The sequence below is a fragment of the Andrographis paniculata genome, unplaced genomic scaffold, assembly GCF_009805555.1.
Source record: "Andrographis paniculata isolate CXL003 unplaced genomic scaffold, ASM980555v1 Contig37END, whole genome shotgun sequence".
Lineage (NCBI taxonomy): Eukaryota > Viridiplantae > Streptophyta > Magnoliopsida > Lamiales > Acanthaceae > Andrographis > Andrographis paniculata.
In genome coordinates, this window is record NW_026137570.1 from 2,232,779 (window position 1) to 2,257,411 (window position 24,633).

The 24,633-nt window shown below is 34.4% G+C and overlaps 2 protein-coding genes across 3 annotated transcripts in view; one reads left to right on the top strand and one right to left on the bottom strand.

Annotated features, from left to right (window-relative positions):
• The first annotated feature begins 1,596 nt into the window (after nt 1-1,596).
• On the top strand, nt 1,597-6,321 carry LOC127250201 (protein NRT1/ PTR FAMILY 7.3). Its single transcript, XM_051273361.1, has 5 exons — nt 1,597-1,721; nt 2,358-2,475; nt 3,783-4,000; nt 4,537-5,099; nt 5,187-6,321. Exons 1-5 carry the CDS (start codon nt 1,695-1,697, stop codon nt 6,070-6,072), a joined length of 1,812 nt encoding a protein of 603 aa, XP_051129318.1. The 5' UTR covers nt 1,597-1,694; the 3' UTR covers nt 6,073-6,321.
• Nucleotides 6,322-6,580: 259 nt separating this feature from the next.
• LOC127250265 (pyruvate kinase isozyme G, chloroplastic) overlaps nt 6,581-24,633 on the bottom strand; it is a 47,744-nt gene continuing 29,691 nt past the window's right edge. For both annotated transcript variants that reach the window (XM_051273450.1, XM_051273449.1), the window contains exons 3-12: nt 13,651-13,816; nt 13,163-13,297; nt 12,958-13,068; nt 12,778-12,866; nt 11,642-11,704; nt 11,156-11,331; nt 10,331-10,433; nt 8,228-8,376; nt 7,064-7,172; nt 6,581-6,964 (exon numbers count right to left, since the gene is read on the bottom strand). In XM_051273450.1, coding sequence (XP_051129407.1) covers nt 6,851-6,964; nt 7,064-7,172; nt 8,228-8,376; nt 10,331-10,433; nt 11,156-11,331; nt 11,642-11,704; nt 12,778-12,866; nt 12,958-13,068; nt 13,163-13,297; nt 13,651-13,816 — 1,215 coding nt within the window. In that variant the 3' untranslated portion in view covers nt 6,581-6,850. The remainder of the gene's footprint in view (nt 6,965-7,063; nt 7,173-8,227; nt 8,377-10,330; nt 10,434-11,155; nt 11,332-11,641; nt 11,705-12,777; nt 12,867-12,957; nt 13,069-13,162; nt 13,298-13,650; nt 13,817-24,633) is intronic.

Genomic DNA, 24,633 nt, shown 5'->3' on the forward strand with positions numbered 1-24,633 from the left:
GTCGATTTTTTCGCTTAAAATTTGTCCACAATGACGATTTTACACTTCCTAATCCGTAAAAAGATCATTGTATATATCCTAACACAATATAATCCATCGTTCGAAATTTTGCTTAATTCGAACTCACCTTCTTTATTCAAGAATTCATCGAAATGGCTAAATGTGGAGATAAGTTTATAATAAAAATTTTTACTATTCAATATTTATTTTTAAAAAAAAATGTAGATCTCATCTAAACTTTATTTTCTCTCTACAAAATATAATATAAAAATTATTCTTATATTAAAAATATCAAAACCATAAAAGACAAAAAAAAAAAAAAAAAACAAAAAAAAAACAAAAAAAAAATAAAAAAATAAAATCAATATAATTATTTTTAACATAAATATATAAAATATAAGTGTGCCTTCCTCAACTATACGAGAACATACGAGGGTTTGTCCGGTTGTGATTTGATATTTTAGTGTGTTTTTCAATGGTAAAAAATTTGAATTATAATAATATATATAATACAAATATGTATTTTTTTATGTCAGATTATGAATATAAATTTATTTTATATGATATATCAAATAAAAACTACGTGTATAAATTGTTGAGTGAAAAAAATATTATATTTTTTCAAAAATATTTTTTTTAAAGAATATTAAATTTAATAAATATTTTGTATACAAATATCATGTCAACAAACTATTTTACCCGTAAAATATCAACATAAAAAACATATGCTCCGAAAAAAAAAATAATAATAAAAACACCGAATGAACAAAAAAATACATAAACAGGAAAATTAGGTTTCCTATTAGTGCGTGGGGACATTCTACGTTGGATTTTTTCGAAAAAAAGGATTACTTGCACTGTAGATTATTATTATTATTATTATTATTATTATTATTACTCCCTCGGTCCAATATATAGTGTAGATACGATAATTTAGAAGACATATAAATTAGTAAATAATTAATAATGTATTAATAAAATTAATTATAATATAATACAAATAATTATAAATTAAAATTAAGGTAACTAATTAGTTTAACAGAACTAAAATAATATATAAAATTTAAAATATGATTTAAAATGTAAAATAATTTTATAAAAGTAGAAAGTGACATAATATGTAGAAGGAACGAAAATGAAAAGTGTGACATAATATGTGAGATGAATGGAGTAATATTATTATTAATAATGCTCCCTCCGTCCCGCAAGAAGGTTGTCATTTAGTTTTTACGTCATTGTACTTAACATTAAAAATATCCTTATATTTGAATAATTTACTCGACAAATATCATTGTATATGTATTACTAAGAGACTAATAATATATTTTTGTTTTCTTTTCTTGATTTGTACTACGCATTGATATCATACTTAATATTTAAAGATCGACACACAAAAAACTAATGACAACCTTTTTGCGGGACGGCTGCAGTATTATTATTATTATTATTATTATTATTATTATTATTATTAGATTTTCCATTGGCCTTTAATTTTCACTTTCTAATTAGAGCCCTCCATTTTGGACAAGTACTACTCCACTAATTACCTACCTCTATATATATACATTCATAACTCCTCCAATTGTTTAAAATCGATCCATCACTCATACAATAATTATTAATCCCAATTTTTGATCCACAAATTTTTGAATTTCTTGAGAGAGAAACTACAACTCCTCAAATTCTTACATGAAATGGAAACCCTAGAAGTGTCCAAGGAGGTATGTACATATATACACTACTATGCTTTGGAAGTAATTGCATATACATATATACAAGTGTACATTACAAGAGTATAAATCGAAAACTTGTCGATTTTGATACGTACATATGTTTAATTATCACGCTAAACATATATATATATATATACAGACACTGTTGCAAGTTGGTTTAGTACAACTTCGATTTTCACAAGTTTGTTTCGAAAACATATCAAAATGCCACGCGTCTTGCATGTATTTCCGAAAGATATTTTTTTTATATAATTCAATTTACTTATGTACTTTGTGCTCTGTTCATTTGAAATTCGATTTTAATTTTTTTTTACTACGAAACTCTCACGGTTTCTTCTTTTTTTTTTCAAAATACAATATTTCCTCTCACTAAGATAGTTTATATACGTGTATCCGTGTGTGTGTGTGTCATTTTTAAAATATAGGAAATAATATTGGATTGCATTTCAATGTTAATCTTTTCATGCTCGAGAATTTCCATAGTATCATCTTTGCATTTTCATTTTCGCTATGCGAATAATTTAACCAAATACATGTGCAATTTGAATCAAGAAAGTAAATTTTCATGTTATTCTTGAGAATAATAATAATAATAATAATGTGTTGTATAAATGAATGTTTTAGATTGCAATGATGAAGGGAGAGCAAGATGGATGCACGGGTGATGGCTCGATTGATTTCCATGGTCAACCCGCGATTCGAAAACAAAGTGGCACATGGGCCGCCGGAATTGTCATACTCCGTAAGTTCATCTCTCTCTCTCTCTCTATATATATATATATAATGTATGTATAGTTAATTATCATTCTTATTTTTAAAATTTTAGTCGATTCTAATTTCATCTCGGCTGTAATATTTTTTGTTCTTTTGAACCAATACATTTGAAATAACTTTTACAATTCATGTACATAATTAATCAAAATCATGAAAATAAGTTTTTTATAAATCAAATATTCAAATTGAATGATAACATTGATCATTTAAAATTTTTTCTAGAGTTTGGTTTTAATTTTTTCTTGCTATATACATTATTATGATTTTATATAAAAATACAATATTGTATTATATAAAGTATTATGTTCAAATTACTATTTTTTTCTTTTTCTTTTTTTTTTAAAAAAAAAAAAAAAAAACAGATGGCACCTTTGATTCTCTCCTAATTTGCACAATTTTCTCTTGGTGTTTTTATGGATCAAATTATAGTATATATATCTAAATTTGTTAGGATATATTAAAAATTAAATCTACCTAAAAATAAAATAAATAAATAAAAAGAAACATAAAACGACCATGCATGAAGAAGATTCGAAGTGGGAAGAAGCCACTTGTTTAATTTTTGTCGTTTCCCTAATTATTAATTAATTTCAAATTTGTAATAAATTAAATACTAATTAATCTAAGTGGGAAATTCCTGTAGCACCAAAATGAAAAAAAAGTTCGATCCAATATGTTGGTATTTACTATATATTATATATAGAGAGAGAATGTGTTCTTTGGAAAAAAATTAAATTTTTACATAAATATAATTTTTAATAATAATTTAAATTAAAAAATAATAAATAATAAATTAAACTCTGAAAAAACACAACGAACACACTAAACTTCAATATTTGTTATTGTATGATTTGACATAATTTGTATATAATTTAACATATTTTCATATAATTTAGCATAATTTTAGAAAATTATATAATATAATTAATAACGTATTTTTCTACAACTTTTTGATTGAGATAATTAGTTAATATTTATAATATAACAAATTTCTTTTATGTAATTAAATATATATAATATAAAAGCATTTAACAATATATGTATATGCACGACGTATGATACATCATATTTACACTATGTTTGAATAGTGATGTACTTTTGCATGTGTTCTTTTGATTTATTTTTTTGTTGCAATATAAATGTGATATTTTATGAAAAAAAAATAATTATTTTTATTAAAAGTATATAAAAATCGAATAGTAAAAATTTTGATTAAAAAAAAAAAATTATTAATCAACGTATAATTTAATGTACATAAGTGCTTAAAAATTGCAGTAAATCAAGGCCTAGCAACATTGGCGTTCTTCGGCGTCGGCGTCAACTTGGTAATATTCCTAACGAGGGTTCTTCAACAAGACAATGCCGACGCCGCCAATAGTGTCAGCAAATGGACGGGAACCGTCTACATATTCTCGTTGGTCGGAGCTTTCCTAAGCGACTCGTATTGGGGGCGATACAAAACTTGCGCCATCTTTCAAGTCATTTTTGTTGCGGTAAGAGTATCACATTTCACTTTTTTCGCCGTTTACATATGTTTTTTTACTCACTTTTGGCACTATTCACCATAAAACTCTTCTTCTCTAAAATGTATTAAATCCAACACCTATTTTTCATTTATGATATTACATCAGTAATTTATTTTATATATAAAATATCTAGTTCGGTCCTTATTAAACGTTTAATGTTCTCAAAATACTTTCAAAACATATCAGATCAAACATTTTTTTTTTTCATCTAAAATGTTACATCAGCATTGATTTTATATACAAAATATCATATTCAGTCCTTATCCAATCGAATCAAATATACAAAAGTTTCATTCAAAAATAATTTCAAAACATATTAAATCCAACACCTATTTTTTATCTAAAATGTTACATCAGTATTAATTTTATATACAAAATATCACACGTTCAGTCCTTATCTAAGTCAGAATCAAAGATGCAAAAGTTTCATTTGACGTTTTACTGTTCTCAAAATACTTTCAAAACATATCTAAACACATTCTGCTCGTAAAAACTCCTCGTAGGGCCTCGTATTGCTCTCGTTGACGACGCAAATGTTCTTGCTCAAGCCTAGAGGTTGTGGCAACGAAACGACTACTTGTCGATCCCATTCGAGCTGGGAGATCGGTTTATTCTACATTTCTATATACATGGTCGCGCTCGGGAATGGCGGGTATCAACCGAATATCGCGACATTCGGGGCTGATCAATTCGACGAGGAGGATTCGAAAGAAGGCTACTCGAAAGTCGCCTTCTTTAGCTACTTCTACTTAGCTCTAAATCTCGGCCAACTCTTCTCGAACACCATTTTGGGCTACTTCGAAGACGAAGGGCTTTGGGCACTCGGGTTTTGGGCATCGACGGCGTCGGCATTCCTCGCTCTCGTCTTGTTTCTCGCAAGAACTAAAAGGTATAGACACTTCAAGCCTAGCGGCAATCCCTTGTCGAGATTTTGCCAAGTGATCGTCGCGGCAATGAGAAAATGGAGGGTCGAGATCACTCCCGGCGACGAGAATCTATACGTCGAGGAGACGATGGGCAAAGCCAACGGTGGCGCTCGGAAAATGCTCCACACGCAAGGTTTTAGGTACACGATATGATCGAACATTGTTTAGTTAGTAAACGTTAACGACATTTTCTCGTTTCGATAACATGAATCCGAATTCGTCGATAGGTTTTTGGACCGAGCGGCTCTCCGCACGGAGCGAGATTCGAGCGTCGACGCGAAGCGCAACGTGTGGAGCCTTTGTCCAATCTCTCAAGTCGAAGAGGTCAAGTGCGTGTTGCGGTTGCTCCCGATATGGCTATGCACGATAATCTACTCGGTTGTGTTCACGCAAATGGCGTCGCTCTTTGTCGAGCAAGGCGACGCGATGAACAACGAGATTTCGAACTTCCGAATCCCGGCGGCGAGCATGTCGAGCTTCGACATCCTCAGCGTTGCGGCCTTCATATTCTTGTACCGAAGCGTGCTCGACCCACTTACTCGAAGGCTTCGGAAGAACAAATCGAAAGGGCTAACCGAGCTTCCACGAATGGGGATCGGGCTCGTCATCGCGATACTTGCGATGATCGCGGCGGGAACGGTCGAGCTCTACCGGATCAAATATGCGCGAAAAGACTGCAAACATTGCCAAGGATCGAGCTCGCTGAGCATATTCTGGCAAGTTCCGCAGTACGCGCTGATCGGCGCGTCCGAAGTGTTCATGTACGTCGGTCAGCTCGAGTTCTTCAACGCGCAGGTCCCCGACGGGTTGAAGAGCTTCGGAAGCGCGCTGTGCATGACGTCGATTTCGCTCGGGAACTACGTTAGTAGTTTGTTGGTGTCGATCGTGATGAAAATATCGGCGACGGACAACATGCCGGGTTGGATCCCGGGAAACCTCAACAAAGGCCATCTCGACAGATTTTATTTCCTGTTAGCCGGGCTTACAGCGGTCGATCTTATCGTCTACGTCGCATGCGCCAAGTGGTACAAAAGCATGAAAATTTCCGGGAAATCCGGAGTACAGAACGGCGACGACGGAGACGAAGATGTTAAGGAGAAGGATTATTGTTGAGTGTAAAGGGAAAATTTAAATTTGGAGTTGGATTTGAATAAGAGGAAGACGTTCGAATGGATTCGAAGAAAATGCATAAAAATCGAAGGAGCCGTAAAAATAGACAGACAAAACACAATGAGTGAGAGGTTAATTTGTGAGAACTTTAAGGACTATTGTTGTTACTATTGCCTTTTTCACTCTGAGGTTGTAAAGATCTTTCCACTTGGTATGTTTTATTATGTGAAAAATGAAAGATCTTTCTTTGTATGCAATGCCATTTTCAAGTCTTTCCTTTGTATTTGTTCTTGTCTTCTGACTACTAACTAGAGAGATACTTTACTGCTCAATTTTCATTTATTTTCTTCAAATTTTTAGCAGATAATTTTTATAAATATATAATTTTTAAAGAGAAATCAAAAGCAGAAACAGTTTGTTTAAAAGCTTAAATTTGAAAAGATACGGCCTAATATATTTATTTATCTGCATACAGGAATCAATGAACGCTTATAAAATGAACATATCAATCTAACATCAAATTTTTTTTATCCATTAGTTCACATTCATCATTCTGATTTAACTTTCTGCACAAAACAACCTGTCGAAGAACTCAAAAGTGTCGCGCAATACCGTAAAGTTCTTTATTTTCTCAACACAGTTGACAGTACCTCAACAAAATCCCTTTTCTTATAGCAAGTAAACTACAAACAACTCTAGTCGATTTTAGCTGAAATCCTGCCGGTTTTATCGATTCACTATTTTTACTATACACGTATGGAAAGGTTTTCTAATACAACGGTCAGCTTTGCACTTTGCGCACCTGAATGTGGTGAGTAGACTCCCGGCGCCAGATTGGTTGTGCTCCACTTTGAACAAGAGTGACAAACTGCCCTTCGATTACCAGGCCCTTGTTCTGCAATAAGTAGAATTTTTTTTAGTCTTTAGCATACAGTGTAGAGGCAACACAGAAAGCGAAGTCGCCTGAAAAAATATAGAGCGATGATGGCATTACCAGTAAAAGCTTCAATGCTTGCGAAAAGGTCTCCTCGACATCATCTGTGAATTCCATGTATATCGGCATTACACCGTGATAGAGGATAAGACGCTGCTTCACTCTTTCTCTGAAGATTAGACAAAATTGAATATCAAAAAGTAGATAGATAGTCCGAGAACAAATGCAGACAACAAAATTAATTGATTCAATGCATGGTATGAGTACAAGTTCTCATGCTCGTAAATAAATAATGCTAGAAATGGAATATTCTAACGCAAAATTATCGCTGAAATTGACATCCAAATAGTCAAAACACTTTTTCATCATACATTGAAAAAAAAATAAAAATTAGATATTATTAAAAAGGTGTCGGATTACAAAGTGAGATATGATATAATAGAGTCTGCTCCTTAAACATAAATAGTCATGATAGACTGCATCACAGCATCAGTTGAGTTATCACGATTCTAATGATTATTGTTGAAGGGAAGTAGCTTTCTTACGTTCATACAAATAAAATTCTTATGTTCATATCAGGTTGTATCTATCAAGAGTGTGGAGAAAATTAGCTCACATGAGAGCACGTCTATACAACATAGTTTTTTAGTAAGAGTAAGAAAATCATTTTGATAAGAATATATATATATATATAATATATATCTAGTATACAAAAATTTACTAGCTCTGGTAGAATCTCAGGCTTCTTGGGCCCCAATGATTTCACCTTTAATATTTTTACTTCAATTTCCACTATATCAGCGCCAATATAAGCCAGAAGCTTAACCATAGCTGCAGCAATATCCCCTAAACATCTCATAATACATGTCACATGCTAGTATATGCTCAAATCAATCCAAAACCATCAACAATTGTCAATATATCACCAAGATGGTCCAACCAATGCAATATGTATTCATATTGGACAATTATACAAAGTAACTTCTACAAAGACTCTCCACAAAAGAAAAATTCTACGAAGACAACCTAGATCCTGCGCATTGATATTAACATAATGTTAAGGAACAAGTATGTAAGTTGGAAAACAAAAGAACTAGTATTCCTATTTCCCGAAAAATACTTTACCTTTGAATTTTGGAAGCAATAATATATTAGCATGCACGCATATATGCTACTAAATTATATACTATTGGCAATGGAAACTTTGATTTTACAAAAACTTACACATTTGTGAAAGCAAATATTGTTGACGAAGGCTGGTAATGACTCAAAGTTATAGCCATGGACCCCGTTCTTGTGAAAACTATGATGGGAGTAATCAGTGTGTTGGCCATTATGGTTGCATGAAGAGCAAACATATCACCCATGTTATCCTGCAAGTTTTGCATAGTCGAGACTTTATGTGACTTGAATAATAATTGAAGGTAATACCAGCACTAGAACCATCAAATAAAAGAGAGGTCAAAGAAAGAAATAAATAAAAGAGAGGTCTTTGCACAAATTGTAAAATATGAAGTTTCCAGATAAATCATAGAAATAATAAATAAATAAATAAAGGAAAACCTATTATTTTCCGCGTCGTTTCTTTGGAATCTTCAGGCCTTAGGGTGTAACAAACAATAAATATTTATCCATGTTTGATTTCTCGGTGAATAAATAAAAATGGCAATATATTGAGAACAATAATCAATGATATATATATATATAATATAGAAATCCTACATAGTAAAACCCAACTGATGACTCCTAAATAAGTCATTATGTTCATCGTTATTTTAATATTTTTGCAAGACATTTCTAGCATTTGGCTAGTATTCTATGCTTCGGTGTGCAAATTAATTCATTGGCCATGCACAGGTATGTGAATCTGTGATGCTCTAAAGTTTTTTCGCATGTTAAAAGTAATTGTGTAAATAACCAGAGACACTATGGACAAATTTAGATCAGTATGGATCAGGCCCGAAATCTTTTAAATTCAAACACAGAATGAGGCTTAATACGACTGGGACACAATTGTCATTTATAAGTCTTGTGCCTTGCCTAGTTAATTTTAAATTTTAAAAAATATATATATGTTACTTATATATACCCTCAATAAAGAACCAGGAGGGATTTAAATAATTAGAATGACTAGGTTGAGTAAAAGAACAATCTTAATTTACTTAAAGATAAACCCAAGCTTCACAATCACTACTCGAATATTTCGTAGTTATAAACTGCAAAATCCATTATTACTGGGACGAGAAAACCTTCACAACTGCTACTTAGAACAAAGACTGAAAAATAAAATGATACTGCTACAAAATTTGTCCAACTGAGCACCACAACCCATGAATTTGCGGAATGATAGAAGAGAAAACTAGGAAATTTTAATGTTGGATAACATATTGAAAACTAAGGGTTTGTTTAGATGTGTTTTGGAAGTATTTTGAAGTTTAAAATTGTTTTGGAAACAGTACAATTTTGAATGGAAATAGTATTGAATGTAATGTTTTGAATAAAAAAATAAGATTTTGATATAATATTTTTAATAGAAACTTTTGATATAGTATTTTTTAGAGAGGAAATATTTTATGAATAGTGTGAAAACAAAGTTTATAACGTAATTAAACTAAGCCAATATATTTTTCCAATTAAACATTCTATTTATAAATTAGAACAACCACAAAACTATTTATTGAGATTATAAAAATCACAATCCTAACAAACTATTAAAAACCTACCGAGTAAACAGATGAACTAGACGCTCATAGTACTATATGTAAATGCAGTACCATGCCAATACCCCACAACTATATGCAACTCAGGCCTTTGTATAGTTTTAGTTCATTGGATTCCTTCAGAACAATGTTTTGATGGATCAGTTACAGGGTGTCACTCATTTTGAATTTATCATAAAAACAAACATATTTAATTTTTATGTGTATATGAGGTTTTGGTTGTTCCCAGCATTTCAAAGTTCTGTAACTCCTTTTATAAATTAACCAAAATACTGATCAATTTTCTAATCAACAAAACAGTAGAGTTCTATATATACACCCTTGAAAAGCTAAAAATGCCATCAAAGGGAAACATTGTAATTGTGAAGTAAAGCCAATATTCCCATCCTAGAAAAATGTAACGCTCTTGCATGTAAACCTTACTTCTAAAGCTATAACTGCAGGAAAATTGTAGAAACTATAGCTTTCGCCAACAAAATCCTACTAGGAAGGAGAAGCCTGAGATCAAAGAAGAGGAGATAGATGGTACTATGCAATCTCTGAATATTTTATGCAGAAGATCCTAATATGATTGTCAATGAAAGTTCTAAAGTAAAGCTACACGAACCTTGTATGCAGAAGATTCACCCGGTGAGCTAAAAGTGACCGGTAAGCTTGACTCTGTCCTCAATGCCACGGTGTGCATCACTTTAACAGCCTTCAAGGGAAATCTAATTACAAAGCAAAAATGATGTGTTTATACTTTATAAGATAAACACATTTCATCCATAGCATGGTAAAGCTTCACTCTGTCTCAATGTTTTGGCAGAGACTACGAACATAGGTGAGTCACACATGTAGGGCTAAACAAGTGCGACATCAAAACATTAACATAATGATTTATCTATCTCTCCTATTTCAAAGTCAATAGTGCAATAAAATGTTGATATTTAAGTTAATCGGAAACTGAGGGGTTTCCATAGCCTACTTGAATTCTAAGTACTTTAAATAGAAAATTAAAAATAAAATAAAAATAGAAGTTCATGTAGCCAAGTGGGAAACTGAACAGCAGGGAAACTCCTTGTGTAAGAGAGCCTCTCCATGGTCCCAAATTCCAGTAGACAGCAAAAACAATATATATCTAAAAGAACTCAAATCTTGCATTGCATTTATTCCAGGATGGCAAACACAACATAGTGGTTGAAAATGTTTGATACCTCCTTTCAAGTGAAGAATTCAAATCCTAATGATAATGAGTGTGTGCTTGCATCTGTATGAGTTTATACATTGTGTCTCAAAGATAAATAAAATATGACAAGTATTCCAGCCTTCAAGTTTCAATAAAGGTAACTGTAAAAGGAAATTAATAGTGTTTAAAAACATTGTCCTAATAAATATACTCCAATCATTTGAAAATAATGAGAACATAATCTAAAATATAACAGCAACTTACTTTCCATGAGCAGTTTCTCCTGAAAGCATTATAGCATCAGCACCTTCACGTACTGCGATGGCAATATCAGAAACTTCAGCCCTCGTAGGAGTCGGGTGGTTAATCATGCTTTCTAGCATATTTGTTGCCACTATTACTGGCTTTTTCATACTTCTGCACCTTCTTATGATGTCTTCCTGTATACAAGGTAAAATGTTATTGCCAGCCCTAGCGTATGACTCCATTCTTAATAATATGAAGAATTTTGAATATCATATTCATGCCTATCCGATGCACTCTTGAAAATGCTAAATGGCATTTACTTCTTTCGGTATCACATTACAGAAATTTTTCATTTTCATTTTTCTTTAAGATTTCCTCTTTTGCTTTCTCCATTTATTGAAGTGTACTATCCTGTGATTTACTTCTTCCTAACATCAATGCCACCGAGCAGGGAAGCAAATATTAAAGAATTTATAGTAGCTCCAATCTTCTAATGCCAAGTACCTGTAACAAAGGGACTTCTTCAATTGGGAGTTCAGCTCCAAGATCACCTCGAGCCACCATCGCCTATCACCTCAATGATCATGAGTTAAAAACACTATAAGCCACAATGATACAAGAATGAAGGACAGTAGCTTGTCAAATTCCAGAGGAATGTCAGTCTGGAAATTTATTCAACAAGAAAATACTACCTGCCACTCTGTAATTACTAGAATGCAAGTAGGTGGAGGAAAATATCAATGACAACATACCATAAAGAATTTCCATCACTTGTTAAGCAAGAAAAATAAAAATGGATAGATAGATAGATCCTCAGGTTGCTAAGCCCTCGTTCTCACTGAGAAAGAAACATAATTATAGTGCACCTCAAAAATACTGTTATGCATCTCACAAGAGATGTAACAGGTGGAATATGATTGATTGACATGAACTGAGAAAAATAATGTAAATTGATGTTGGTTAACTTTGGTATTCTCTGCAACGAAGCTAAAGATAATGATAAATTGCAACTAAAAACACAAAACCCTGATAATTTTGAAGTGCATTAATCACCTTTCATATGGAACATATTTTGTAACACCAATATAGATCAAATTTAATTTTTATGAGATGACATTGATATTTCAACTGTATACTTGATTTTGTTAACCAAAACTCAAATAATTCTACTCAATCAGAAATAATCTGGTTTGCATAATTATGATGAGATGCCTAATGCATGGAAAAACCAAGCCATCACAAATTAATATTTGAGATGCGATGCTAAATGACAGAGTTCCTCCTATATTGACAAACTTGTATAGTACTTGTGTTATGCATTGTTTTTGTAAATTAGTTACTACTTATATTAAAAATATATTGTTGACTATTTAACCCACATGCACAAGTATATATGTTTTGATAAAATAATAATGTAGCCTTTGAAAACTATACAATCGACATTTTAGCATACGATAAAAATTTATGTCAAACAAATACTAGAAATAATTAGAGAAATCATGCGCATTTATGGGAACACTCTAAGCATAGCATAAATTTGGCTATCCCCACCTTTGTCTAAACACAGGTTAATGTATCAAAATAATTAGAATTATAGAATGAAAAACTAGTGGTGGAATTATCATTTCCAATACCCTTACCCCATCAGATGCAGAAATGATAGATTGGAGATTTGCTATGGAATCAGCACTTTCAATCTTTACAATTGCATGAATATCTGTTTTGCAACCTTCAGACAATGTTTTAACATCCGGTAAATATAATAAAATGAATGCACAAATATTCATTACACTATATGGTGAAATGGATAGAGGACCCACTTTTGAGATAATCTTTCAATTGATGGACCACCTTAGCATCCTTGACGAAAGAAACAGCATAGAAATCAACTTGGTTATCCACACCAAATTTGATATCTTCCCAGTCTTTGTCTGTCAATATGAAATCCGACACAAATTTAATACGTCCCCCGTTTGGATTGTTTAAATATAAATCTCAATATTAAGATTACAAAACACCATTAACCAGTGATTGAAGGCAGAGTAGCGCTTTTCCCTCGAACATTCAAATGTCGCCTTGATTTCAGCTCTCCACCATCCAACACTTTGCATTGAACCACATCCTCTGACTTGGATTCCACAGATAGTGACATCATTCCACCTTAACAAAGGGATGCACATTCTTCTCAATTGATTTGGATTTAATCAATAGCAGAAGTGAAGTAAACGTTAGATAAAGTGCAGAAAAAACCAGTTATAAGTGTTATTCATTCAGAAAGCCATAATGTCCTTAAATCCACTAAGATGATAAAAGATAAACAAGAGATTAAATTAAGACTTTATTCCAAAATAAAACTTTTATCGCAGTAGCTGCATGTTCTGGAAAATGTATGAGAGTTGTATCAGATTGTTAAATGATTGGTGAATGTGGGCTCTCTAGTCATGCATAGAATGAGTGGACAAGGGCATGATTCACAACGCCAGATGTTGTTAGTTACTGAAGTTTATACTCACCATCAACCAGTAAGATGTCCCCAACTTCAACATCGTTTATGAAGCCATCATAATTAACACTAACAGTGTCATCTGAACTGACACCTCTTTTAATGGTAAAATTGAATTTTTGCCCTTCCTTGAGAACGATTGGTTGTGGCAGATCTCCACTTCTTACCTCAGGACCCTGATTGAAGACAATTGAAAAACTCTCTATCACAAAGCAGAGAGAAAAAAGTGTCCTCATTAATTGACAAATTACATTATTAGCTTTATATGGAATTTTCTACCTATATTAGTTATTCACACATAGTGGTTCCTTGTCATTTTTTCGGTGGCAATTATTGAACAGGCAGTAGTTAATGAGGATAATTTGGTGATTTAAATATAGGTGTCTATATGTTAGTGTAGTTGCTGACATCATATTTCTTTGTACTAACATTTCCAAAATTGGTTATAAGATAATAACAATGTCCTTTTTTCATATAAAGCACGTTGCTGAGATAGTTAAACTATATACAAAAATGTATATTCATTCAAAACTTAGAAGTTGTCTTTAAAAAAAATGTATCTACTAAATGAATTTATTTTAGTAATATCATTTTGTGTTGGTCAATTGAGTATGAAGTTTATGTTTTGACTTTATTAACATGTGCTTCCCAATAAGTATTACTACCGTGAGTTAAAATAATATATATATATATATTAAAAAAAAGAAAAAGAAAACATCCACTAGAATGTGTTCAATCTCTATATCTTTGTTTAATGTATATTTGCTATATCAAACATATGCTTATGCTTTTTGAAAGAAGACAATATGTAGAATATTATACAAGAATAATTCTACTCAAATTATTGTTTTACAAGTATATATAAAAAGGGAAAAAATCAAAACTAGTCTATTGAAATTAGAATTAATCAATTTTGGTCTTATTATAAAAAATTTGTCAATTTTAGTCCCAATATAAACAAATTTAATCAACTTTGGTCCTATCTTTAAAAACTTAACTATAATAACTAATGTGGATATAATGAAGTATGATGTGGCATCTAAGCTGCACCAACATGGCGTGTTCAATAAAACATGGCCGTGTATATTATCCCCACTTTTTTTTTCTTTTAATTTTATTCCCCGCTTCCGTCTAATGTTGATGAAGACTAAATGAATTTTGATTGATGATTCAAACACAAACTCAGATACAAATACAATACATATAGATACACAACAGATTGTATCTCGTATGGAAAAAAAGCCTCATGAATTCAAAGAGCTTATTCGTGAAGCACTCAACAAACATAAATTCACTACTCCACCAACCTCTGCCAAAGCTTGTATAAGAACCAAGTCTGAGGCTTAGGGAGAAGAAAAAAAAAATGAAGCTGATGATTCAAACATAGATACAAACAGATTGTATCTCGTATGGAAAAAAAAAAGCCTCATGAATTCAAAGAGTTTATTTGTGAAGCACTCAACAAACGTAAATTCACTACTCCATCAACCCCTGCCAAAGCTTGTATAAGAACCAAGTCTGAGGCTTAGGAGAAGAAAAAAAAAATGAAGCAGTGAAGAAAAATAAAGGCAGTCAGAGCCAAACAGACTGAAAAAGAAAATCCCATTCAACTTGCTAGTTAAGAACGCTCAAAAGTGTTTGAACACGGCCGTGTGGTAATTAAACACGACCATGTTGGTCCAGCTCAGATGCCACATCATACTTAGTTATATCCACGTCAGCAATTACCTTTAGATTTTTAAGGATAAGACCAAAATTGATTAAATTTGTTTATATTGGGATTAAAATTGATTAATTTTTTATAATAGGACCATAATAGTAAAAAGTTGAATTTGAATAGTTGTTTGATGTGATATAAATAAATGTCGATGTGATGTTTTGAATATAAAATAAATTTGTAGTATAATATAAAAAAGAAAAGTAATTTTTTGATTTGATATTTTTGGAGGGAAATGAGAATTTGAATAGTAAAAATATGTGTTAAAACCCGAAAAAGAACACAACCTATATGTTGGCAATAGATTTGTTGAGTGCTTAAATTCTGCTCAGTTATGGTTTAATAGTAAATAAGATTTATTTATGAGTGCTTAATACGACAATTTTATTTGTTGAACTATATATGTTTCCTTTGTAAGTAATGACAATAGATTTGTTGAACCGTAAATAAAATTAAATCATTACACGTACAAGCGGAAGTCAACCAACAACAAATATTGTCCAAATATACACATCTACTATCTTATCTGCATTAAGAACTCTAAATAGTAATAATTATATGAAATAGATCCTCCAATAACAAGTTTCCTAAAACAAACTAAACCCTTCAACTTACTTTTCTTTATATATTTTTTCTCTTCACCATTTTGCTTCAACTCACCAACAATTTCTCAGCATATCAATAAAATTCCTCGGACTTGTTCAAAAATATGGGTTACATATTCACAATATATGGCAGCCCAAGAAATATACTTCACTACCATCATACAATAAAGCATTCTTTATTGATATCCCAAATGCATATCAAGCTACACATAAGTTTAATTAAGCTAGAGTATGCATTAACAAGAAGAATAAACCCTTAGAACAACTGTTTTAGATAATAGAGTTATGATAACTGCTACTACTACGTATAGCTAATGGTTTAATTTTGACATTCTTGTTGGGGATACAAGGAAATTGTACTTATGAATCCATGGACTTCAAAGACTTCACCATTTTCAAATTTGCATATAAATATAAGTGGAAAATTCCAGTCTACTTTGGGCTAGGCCCATAATATACAATTAGACCCAATATATATTAAACAATATATAATACTCTCCCTTATGTTGGAGCATAAATGTCGCAAAGGTATTTGAGTAGAGGGCTAGGCAAAGCTTTGGTCAGTAGATCGCCAAATTGGTCTACTGTTTTGACATGACTTGTAATCGCGACTCTTTGTTGGATCTTCTTCCGAATGAAATGACAGTCAACTTCAATATGTTTAGTCCGCTCATGAATAACAGGTTTCGATGCTATGTGAAGGGCTGCCTAATTATCACACCATAAACGTGATGGAGCTGAGATTTGGATTCCCAACACTGTCAAAAAGTGACGAATCCAAATAATCTCACAGACAGAATGCGCCATGGCTTATACTCGGATTCAACACTTGGTCTAGATATCACAGTCTGTTTGACACGGCTTCGGATCACCCGAACCCGAACTTAGATGGACCGATTGCAACCCGAACTCGGTCGAAGCTACTTGTTTGCTTAGAGGTTGTGATCCTTTGATCTTAATCAAAATGTGTGGTTTAGATTAGCTTGCCACTTAAGATGTGTGCCTTAGATTAATTTGTCATTTAGTATATATAGCCTTGTTTATTTTCTTGATGGACACACAACTTAGATGAGAACATTTTGTAAGAGAGTTTACCTAGCTTTGGAGAGATTCCTTAGAGTTAGAGTGATTCCATCTGCCGAGAGTGCAAATCGATTGTTTGAGCTTCGGATGCAATTGCGTGAGAGACGGAAGATGCATCGGCAGCCTCGGACAGTCCGTGGATTCTCGAAAGTGCTTGCTCGAGAAGAGTGATTACTTTTTTGGAATTTGACTCATCCTATTTCTATTTCGATTTCAATTCGTCATTTGTAAGTTCCCGAATATATTAGATATTTGTCTTTTGAGTTTGATTCATGGAGATGATCCTAATCCATGTCATAAATTGGTATCAAAGCGGTTGTTGATTTGATCATAAGATTTCGTAGCTATCTTGTTCACAACATGTTCAATAATATGTCTCTATGTCCTGTTTGATCAAATTTGTGTTAGAGCATAGGTTTAGTTCATGTTATTTGGAGATAGTTCATAGTTTCTGGAAATAGCCGTTTTGTTGTTGTAAAAATTCTCTCTATAGTGGAAATGATAACTAGTTCTAATCCATTGTTAGTTGCCAAACATGAGTTGTGTTGTTGAATTTGTCTCTCAAGAAACACAAGTAGTAGTGATTTTTGGCCGGCACTAACAAGCTTTGTTCGTAGTTTTCTAAGTGTTCTTAGACCTTGATTGAGTAATATGGTTGGTTTTGAGCCTAAACACATCAAATGATCATGGAATTGAGTGAATTGAGGGCTTAGAAGTGTGTTTTAGTAAGTTTTGTCGGTAAATCGTATTTTGGCCGTAACTTTTGCATACGAACTCCGATTTACTATTGTGAGGAGGTTTCGGAATCGGCATCGAGTCCTCTATAAAGTGAGCACTGCTTCGCCGTGCTGTAATCTCAAAATCTTCAAGAAACACCTGGAAGACAGTTTTTGGTCAGAAAATCTTGGGTCCAACATTCTGTTTTCTGTTTTGAGCAGTCAAATTGTTCGATTTACTGCTCTCAATTGGCTGGGAATTATTGAGTGATTCTTTTCTTTCCTGTTAGATAAATCCTTTAAGTTGATTTTAATTTTTGGAATAGCTCTCTGAAATAGCGTTTGAATTTGGTTATAGTGCACTGCGTCCTGTTTTTGAGGAGTGTGGCAGAAGTGCAATAAAAGAGCCAAGATGGTAATATAAATTAGAAAAAGGCACACTCTAAACATTAAGTAAAAGCCTAGAGCATTTAAAAAAATAAAAAAAAAAAAACAAATTGAGCAGCACAATTCTCTCTTCTTGTTATAGTGCATTGTCGATCATTTGGATAATCATACTTGAGAGTCACTAAACCAGTTTTGAGGAAGTAGTTCTCTCCTTCTGTGGGGGTTCTTTTGAGTTAGGAGAGATTGTCATGATTAAATGATGTGCTAGGGATTTCGATTCTAGCTTGTTGCTTAATTGTGCAATAAGAACTTGTGTCAAACTTTCTTTACATTCTGCGATTATAGTTTGGCGTCGAATCCTCTAGTTTGTTTCCTAGTTGATGCTTTTTTTTTGTTCGAAATTACTTCTCCTTGAGTATTACATTTTAAGGAACTCCTACGTACTGTTTGAAGTATTTGCAAAATGCTTCTTCTGTTTTGATTGTGGTTGTTTCTGATTTTCCTTTCTGAAAGTTGTGAGAGAGAGTGAGAGCACTTACCTTTCGATATACATATATATAGTTTGTCTTTTTTTGCAGGATGGCCACTTTCGAACAATTGAAGGAGCTGTTGGAAGCGAGTATGCAACAATTGGAGGCCAAAATGGAAAAAAATTTATCCATGCAACAAAGGGCAACTTGGGATCATGTAGAGTACGCCGTGAATAAGAAAATGGAGGACCTCAATCACAGGTTGACATCTTTGGAGACGGCACGTACTGAGGTTCCTTCTGGAGTAGCTGATATTCGGGGTAGATACGATGCAGCTGAGGCTTCTCGTCATCGTGATGTGAGTCCTTCAATGAGGTCAGACGCACACAATAGTCGTAACTCAGAGCACTCATTCTATGAACGAGACCGAACTTATCATCGACGTGGTGAAGTGGATGACGATCTTTCTGCCATTAGGATTACCCTTCCCACCTTTGAAGGATGAAGAGGGGCAGAGGAATTTTTGGATTGGACGACGAAGTGCGATATGGCATTTGACTGCCATAATTACTCAGTTGGCAAGAAATTCCGAATGTCGATTTGTGAATTCAGGGATTATGCATTGACTTGGTGGGAGAAAGAGAGACATTATAGAGAACGGCATCAACGAAATCCTATTAATACTTAGCCCCGGTTGAAGGAAATCATAAGGAGGCGTTTTGTGCCACAAAGTTATGAACGAGATATGAATATCAAGTTGCAGTCCTTGGTGCAAGGTTCAAAATCGGTGGAGGAATATTTTAAGGAATTGAAGATTTTGATAATGCGACTGGATATTGATGAAAGCGAGTCATTGACAGAAGCTCGGTTCATTTAAGGGTTTGAGGCGTGAGATAGCTGATACGGTTAAGCTACACCGTTTTCGTTATCTTCGGAAAGCTGTGGATTTGGCTATCAAACGGGAGGAGCAGCTCAAGAGACCAACCTCAACCGGATTGTCACTCAAAGGAAGTTCCCAACCAGTTCTGTAGCTCCGGTTGTATTTTCTACCGGATCTAAGGGAATTATTTTTGCTAAGTCTTTCGATTAAAATATGGATAAAGGAAAATATAAAATAACTGATAAGAAGAATGAGGCTGCGAAGTTCAAAGTAAAGGATTTTGGACAGCAAAAAGAAAAGATTGTAACGTGCTATAAGTGTCATGGACAAGGGCACTATGCAGGTTAATGCCCCAATAAACGAACCGTTATGATTTTGGAGAATGGCGAATGGGGATATGTCGATGATGGTGAGGGCGATGAGGTAGTAGAGGCTGAAGCAGAGGCTGGAAATGATGATGATGTTGAAGAAGTGTGCGATGATGATCCATTAAGTTTAGTAGTCATGCGTGCCTTGACCTCTTAACCGCGCGAAGATAAGGATGCGGATCAACGAGAAAATCTATTTCATTGTCATTGCAAGGTAGCGGGACATACTATATCCATGATAGTGGATTCGGGTAGTTGCACCAATGTTATTAGTTCCTATGTGGTCGAGAAGCTGAGTTTGAATACCGCCCCTCACCCGAAACTATATAACCTACATTGGATGAGCGATGAAGGAGCTGTCCGTGTCGATAGACGAGCGATTGTTATCTTTTCGATTTGTGGTTTCAGTGATGATGTCCTTTGTGATGTGTGTCCCATGACTGCATGCCACCTCCTTTTCGGACGACCATGGCAATTTGATAAACGTGTTCTGTATGACAGATATAAGAATCAAATATCATTCACTAAAGGTCGCAAGAAGCTGAGCATTTCCGCCATTCCACTCGAGACCGTCCGTTGTGATGTTGAACATTTACATAGGACTATGCGAGATGTGGTTAAATCAAAAAGGGTTATTGTTACCGTTTCGGTGAAACCTTCTGAGGGAGACGATGGCAAGTTGTTGCTTAGTCTCAAGGAGTTCAACAAAGAAGTTCGCCAAAACAGTAACCAAGATGGGGGAAGTTACTTTTATATTCTCTTACTCAAAGAAGTACTTGTTATTGATGATAATTCTTTTTCTCACTCGTCTTCTCCTTTTGTAGACTTGCTTAAAGAGTTTGAGGATGTTTTCCCGAATAATATACCACCTGGATTACCACCATTGCGAGGCATCGAACATCGTGTTGATTTTGCACCGGGTTCATCAATTCCCAATAGGCTAGTTTATAGGTGTAATCCAAAAGAAAGTGAGGAAATTCGGAGACAAGTCCAAGAGCTTCTTGATAAGGGATGGGTTCGAGAATCTTTATCTCCTTGTGCTGTACCTGTTTTACTTGTCCCTAAAAAGGATAACTTATGGCGTATGTGTGTTGATTGCAGGGCCGTCAATGCAATTACTGTGAAATACCGACATCCAATCCCTCGATCAGATGATATGCTTGACGAGTTGCATGGAGCACAGTTGTTTACAAAAGTTGACTTAAAGAGTGGATACCATCAAATTCGTATGCAACCCGGAGATGAGTGGAAAACAACTTTTAAAACGAAGTTTGGGTTGTACAAGTGGCTAGTCATGCCATTCGGGTTGACAAACGCGCCCAGTACTTTCATGCGGTTGATAAACCATGTGTTGATAGAATTTATTGGAAAGTTTGTGGTGGTATACTTTGATAACATACTTGTCTATAGTACTTGTTTGGAGGACCATCTAGGACATGTTAGGCAAGTTTTTCATACTTTAAGAAATGCTAAATTGTATGGTACGTTAAAGAAATGCATATTCTGCACTAATGAAATTATTTTCCTTGGCTTTGTTGTAGGTGCAGATGGTCTTAAGGTTGATGAATCTAAGATTGCTGCAATTCGTGAATGGAAAAAATGTATAAGTGTGGCTGATGTCCGGAGGTTCCTTGGAATGTGTGGATTCTTTAGGCAATTCGTACCACACTTTAGTGTGATAGCAGCCCCATTGACCTCCCTTTTAAAGAAGAATGTTCCATTTAAGTGAGAGGCAAGTCACGAAGCGTCCTTTGAGAAGCTTGGGGATAGTTTGACACATGCTCCAGTTTTGGCACTACCTGACTTTGAACGAGCTTTTGAAGTCCAATGTGATGCTAGTGGAGTTGGTATAGGTGCAGTACTATTACAAGAAGGGCGACCGATTGCTTATTATAGTGAGAAGTTCAATGGAGCAGCCCTTAATTACTCAAGGGGGTCGCAGTGACCAGGCCCGGGCGACTGGCATACGATAAGGAATTATATGCGGTTGTGCAAGCCCTGAGAGTTTGGCAACATTACTTGCTGCCAAAGGAGTTCGTAATTCACATGGATCATGAGACCTTCAAGCATTTGCGTGGGCAGCAGCAACTCAATCAGAGTCATGCTCGGTGGGTAAGCTTTATTGAGCAATTTCCATATGTGATTAAGTATAAACAAGGGAAACAAAATGTAGTTGTTGATGCACTCTCTCGGAGGTATGTTTTACTTAATCATACTCGTACACATTTGGTTGGATTTGCACATATTCGTGAGTTGTATGAGCATGATGTAGATTTTGGTGATATATTTAGGAAGTGTGAGAAGCATGGTTTTGATGATTATTATAAGCATGATGACTAGTTGTTTCATGCTGATAAATTGTGCATTCCTAGATGTAGCATTAGAGATGTTTTGATTGAGGAGAGTCATGGTAGTCATATGCTTGGACATTTTGGTACACATGCTACATTTGATGTTCTTAGCGTTCACTTTTACTGGCCTCATATGCGTAAACATGTTGATTCTTTTGTTGATAAGTGTCTTGCATGTAGAGTGGCGAAGAGTACTTTGAAGCCCTATGGTATGTATACTCCTCTTCCCACTCTGGAAGGCCATTGGTTAGATATTTCTATGGATTTTGTTCTTGGTTTACCTCGGACACCGCGTGCTAAAGACTCAATTTTTGTTGTGGTTGATAGATTTTCCAAGATGGCTCACTTTATACCTTGTGCGAAAACGACAGATGCTAGTCATGTGGCAAAGCTTTTCTTTCGAGAGGTTGTGAAATTGCATGGGGTTTCAAAAACTATTGTATCAGACAGGGATGTAAAGTTCGTATCTTATTTCTGGAAAAGTCTTTGGCATGAAATTGGAACGCGCTTACTTTTCTCTACCACGTGTCCCCCCAGACGGATGGCCAAACAGAGGTGGTCAATCGTACCTTAGGTAATCTTCTACGTGCCATGGTACATGATAGTGGTCGAACTACATCAATCAAGGAATTACATGCCAAAGTAAGGCAGAACATTGATAAGGCGGCCGCGACATACGCACGCTATGCCAATCGCGGAAGAAAACGCGTGATATTTCAACCCGGCGATTGGGTATGGGTACATTTGCGTAGAGAACGCTTTCCGGAGCTGCGGCGTGGGAATCTTTCTCCTCATGGAGCTGGTCCATTTCGGGTGTGTTTGTTTGAGGGTTTGGATTTTGAGTTGAGATTTGAATAGTAAAAAATTTGAATTTGAATAGTTGTATGATGTGATATAAAATTGATTTTTAGAATAATATAAAAAATAAAAAATAGGTATTTGATTTGATGTTTTTGGGGAAAAAAAAATGGGATGAATAATAGATTTAAAATCCAATCCCCTAAAAAACACACCCTTCGTGTGTTGGAGCGCATAAACGATAACGCATACCAGATTGCACTCCCCCAAACAAGCACACCCTTCAACGTTGCCGATTTGAGCTTATTTGATCACGCTAAAGATGCTACTAGCCTTGAGGACAAGGCAGCCGAAGATGCTACTAGCCTTGAGGACAAGGCAGCCGAAGATGCTACTAGCCTTGAGGACAAGGCAGCCGAAGGGAAGAGGATGACACGGCTCCGGATCACCCGAACCCGAACTTAGATGGACCGATTGCAACCCGAACCCGGTCGAAGCTACTCGTTTGCTTAGAGGTTGTGATCCTTTGATCTTAATCAAAATGTGTGGTTTAGATTAGGTTGTCACTTAAGATGTGTGGCTTAGATTAATGTCATTTAGTATATATAACCTTGTTTATTTTCTTGATGGACACACAACTTAAATGAGAACATTTTGTGAGAGGGTTTACCTAGCTTTGAAGAGATTCTTTAGAGTTTGAGTGATTCCATCCGCCGGGAGGGCAAATCGATTGTTTGAGCTTCGGATGCAATTGCGTGAGAGACGGAAAATGCATCGGCAACCTCGGGCAGTCCGTGGATTCTCGAAAGTGCTTGCTCGAGAGGGGTTATTACTTTTTTGGAATTCAACTTATCCTATTTCTATTTCGATTTCGATTCGTCATTGGTAAGTTCCCGAATATATTAAATACTTGTCTTTCGAGTTTGATTCATAGAGATGATCCTAATCCATGTCACTGTTATTTCTTTTTCCATGAAACTAGGTTGCTGCCCACAAATACACAATAGCCCAATGTTGAACTATAATCAACTTTAGAGCATACCCAATCGGCATAAAAAAACACTCAATCTGATTATGCCTCTATAGTCCTTGTATAAATTAACTTACCATACTAACGAGATATGCTATGTCTGGTCAAGTTACTGTGAGATAATATAATTTGCCTACTAGTCTTCAATATCTTACAGGCTCCCCAAAAGATGTTCTTCCCTTCGTAAATATTTGGTTTTCTGTCTAGGGACACTTGATGGTTTAGCTCTGATCTTTCCGTTTCAACCAACAAATCAAGAACATATTTTTGCTGTGAGAGAAATATATTGTCTTTTTTCTGAACACCTCAATTCCTAAGAATCGTATATCACCAAATCTTTAGTGTGAAATATTTAGTGAATGAATTCCTTTAAAGTTAAGATCCCACTCGTATCACTGTCGGTGATAATAATGTCATCCACATATACTACAAAAAGGGTAATGCCAAAATCTATATGACAATAAAATACAAAATGATCGGATTTGCACTTTATCATCCCAAAAGTCTTAATTGCTTGTCTAAATTTGCTAAACCACGCCCTAAGGACTTTGTTTTAATCCATATAAAGACTTTCGCATACGGCATAAT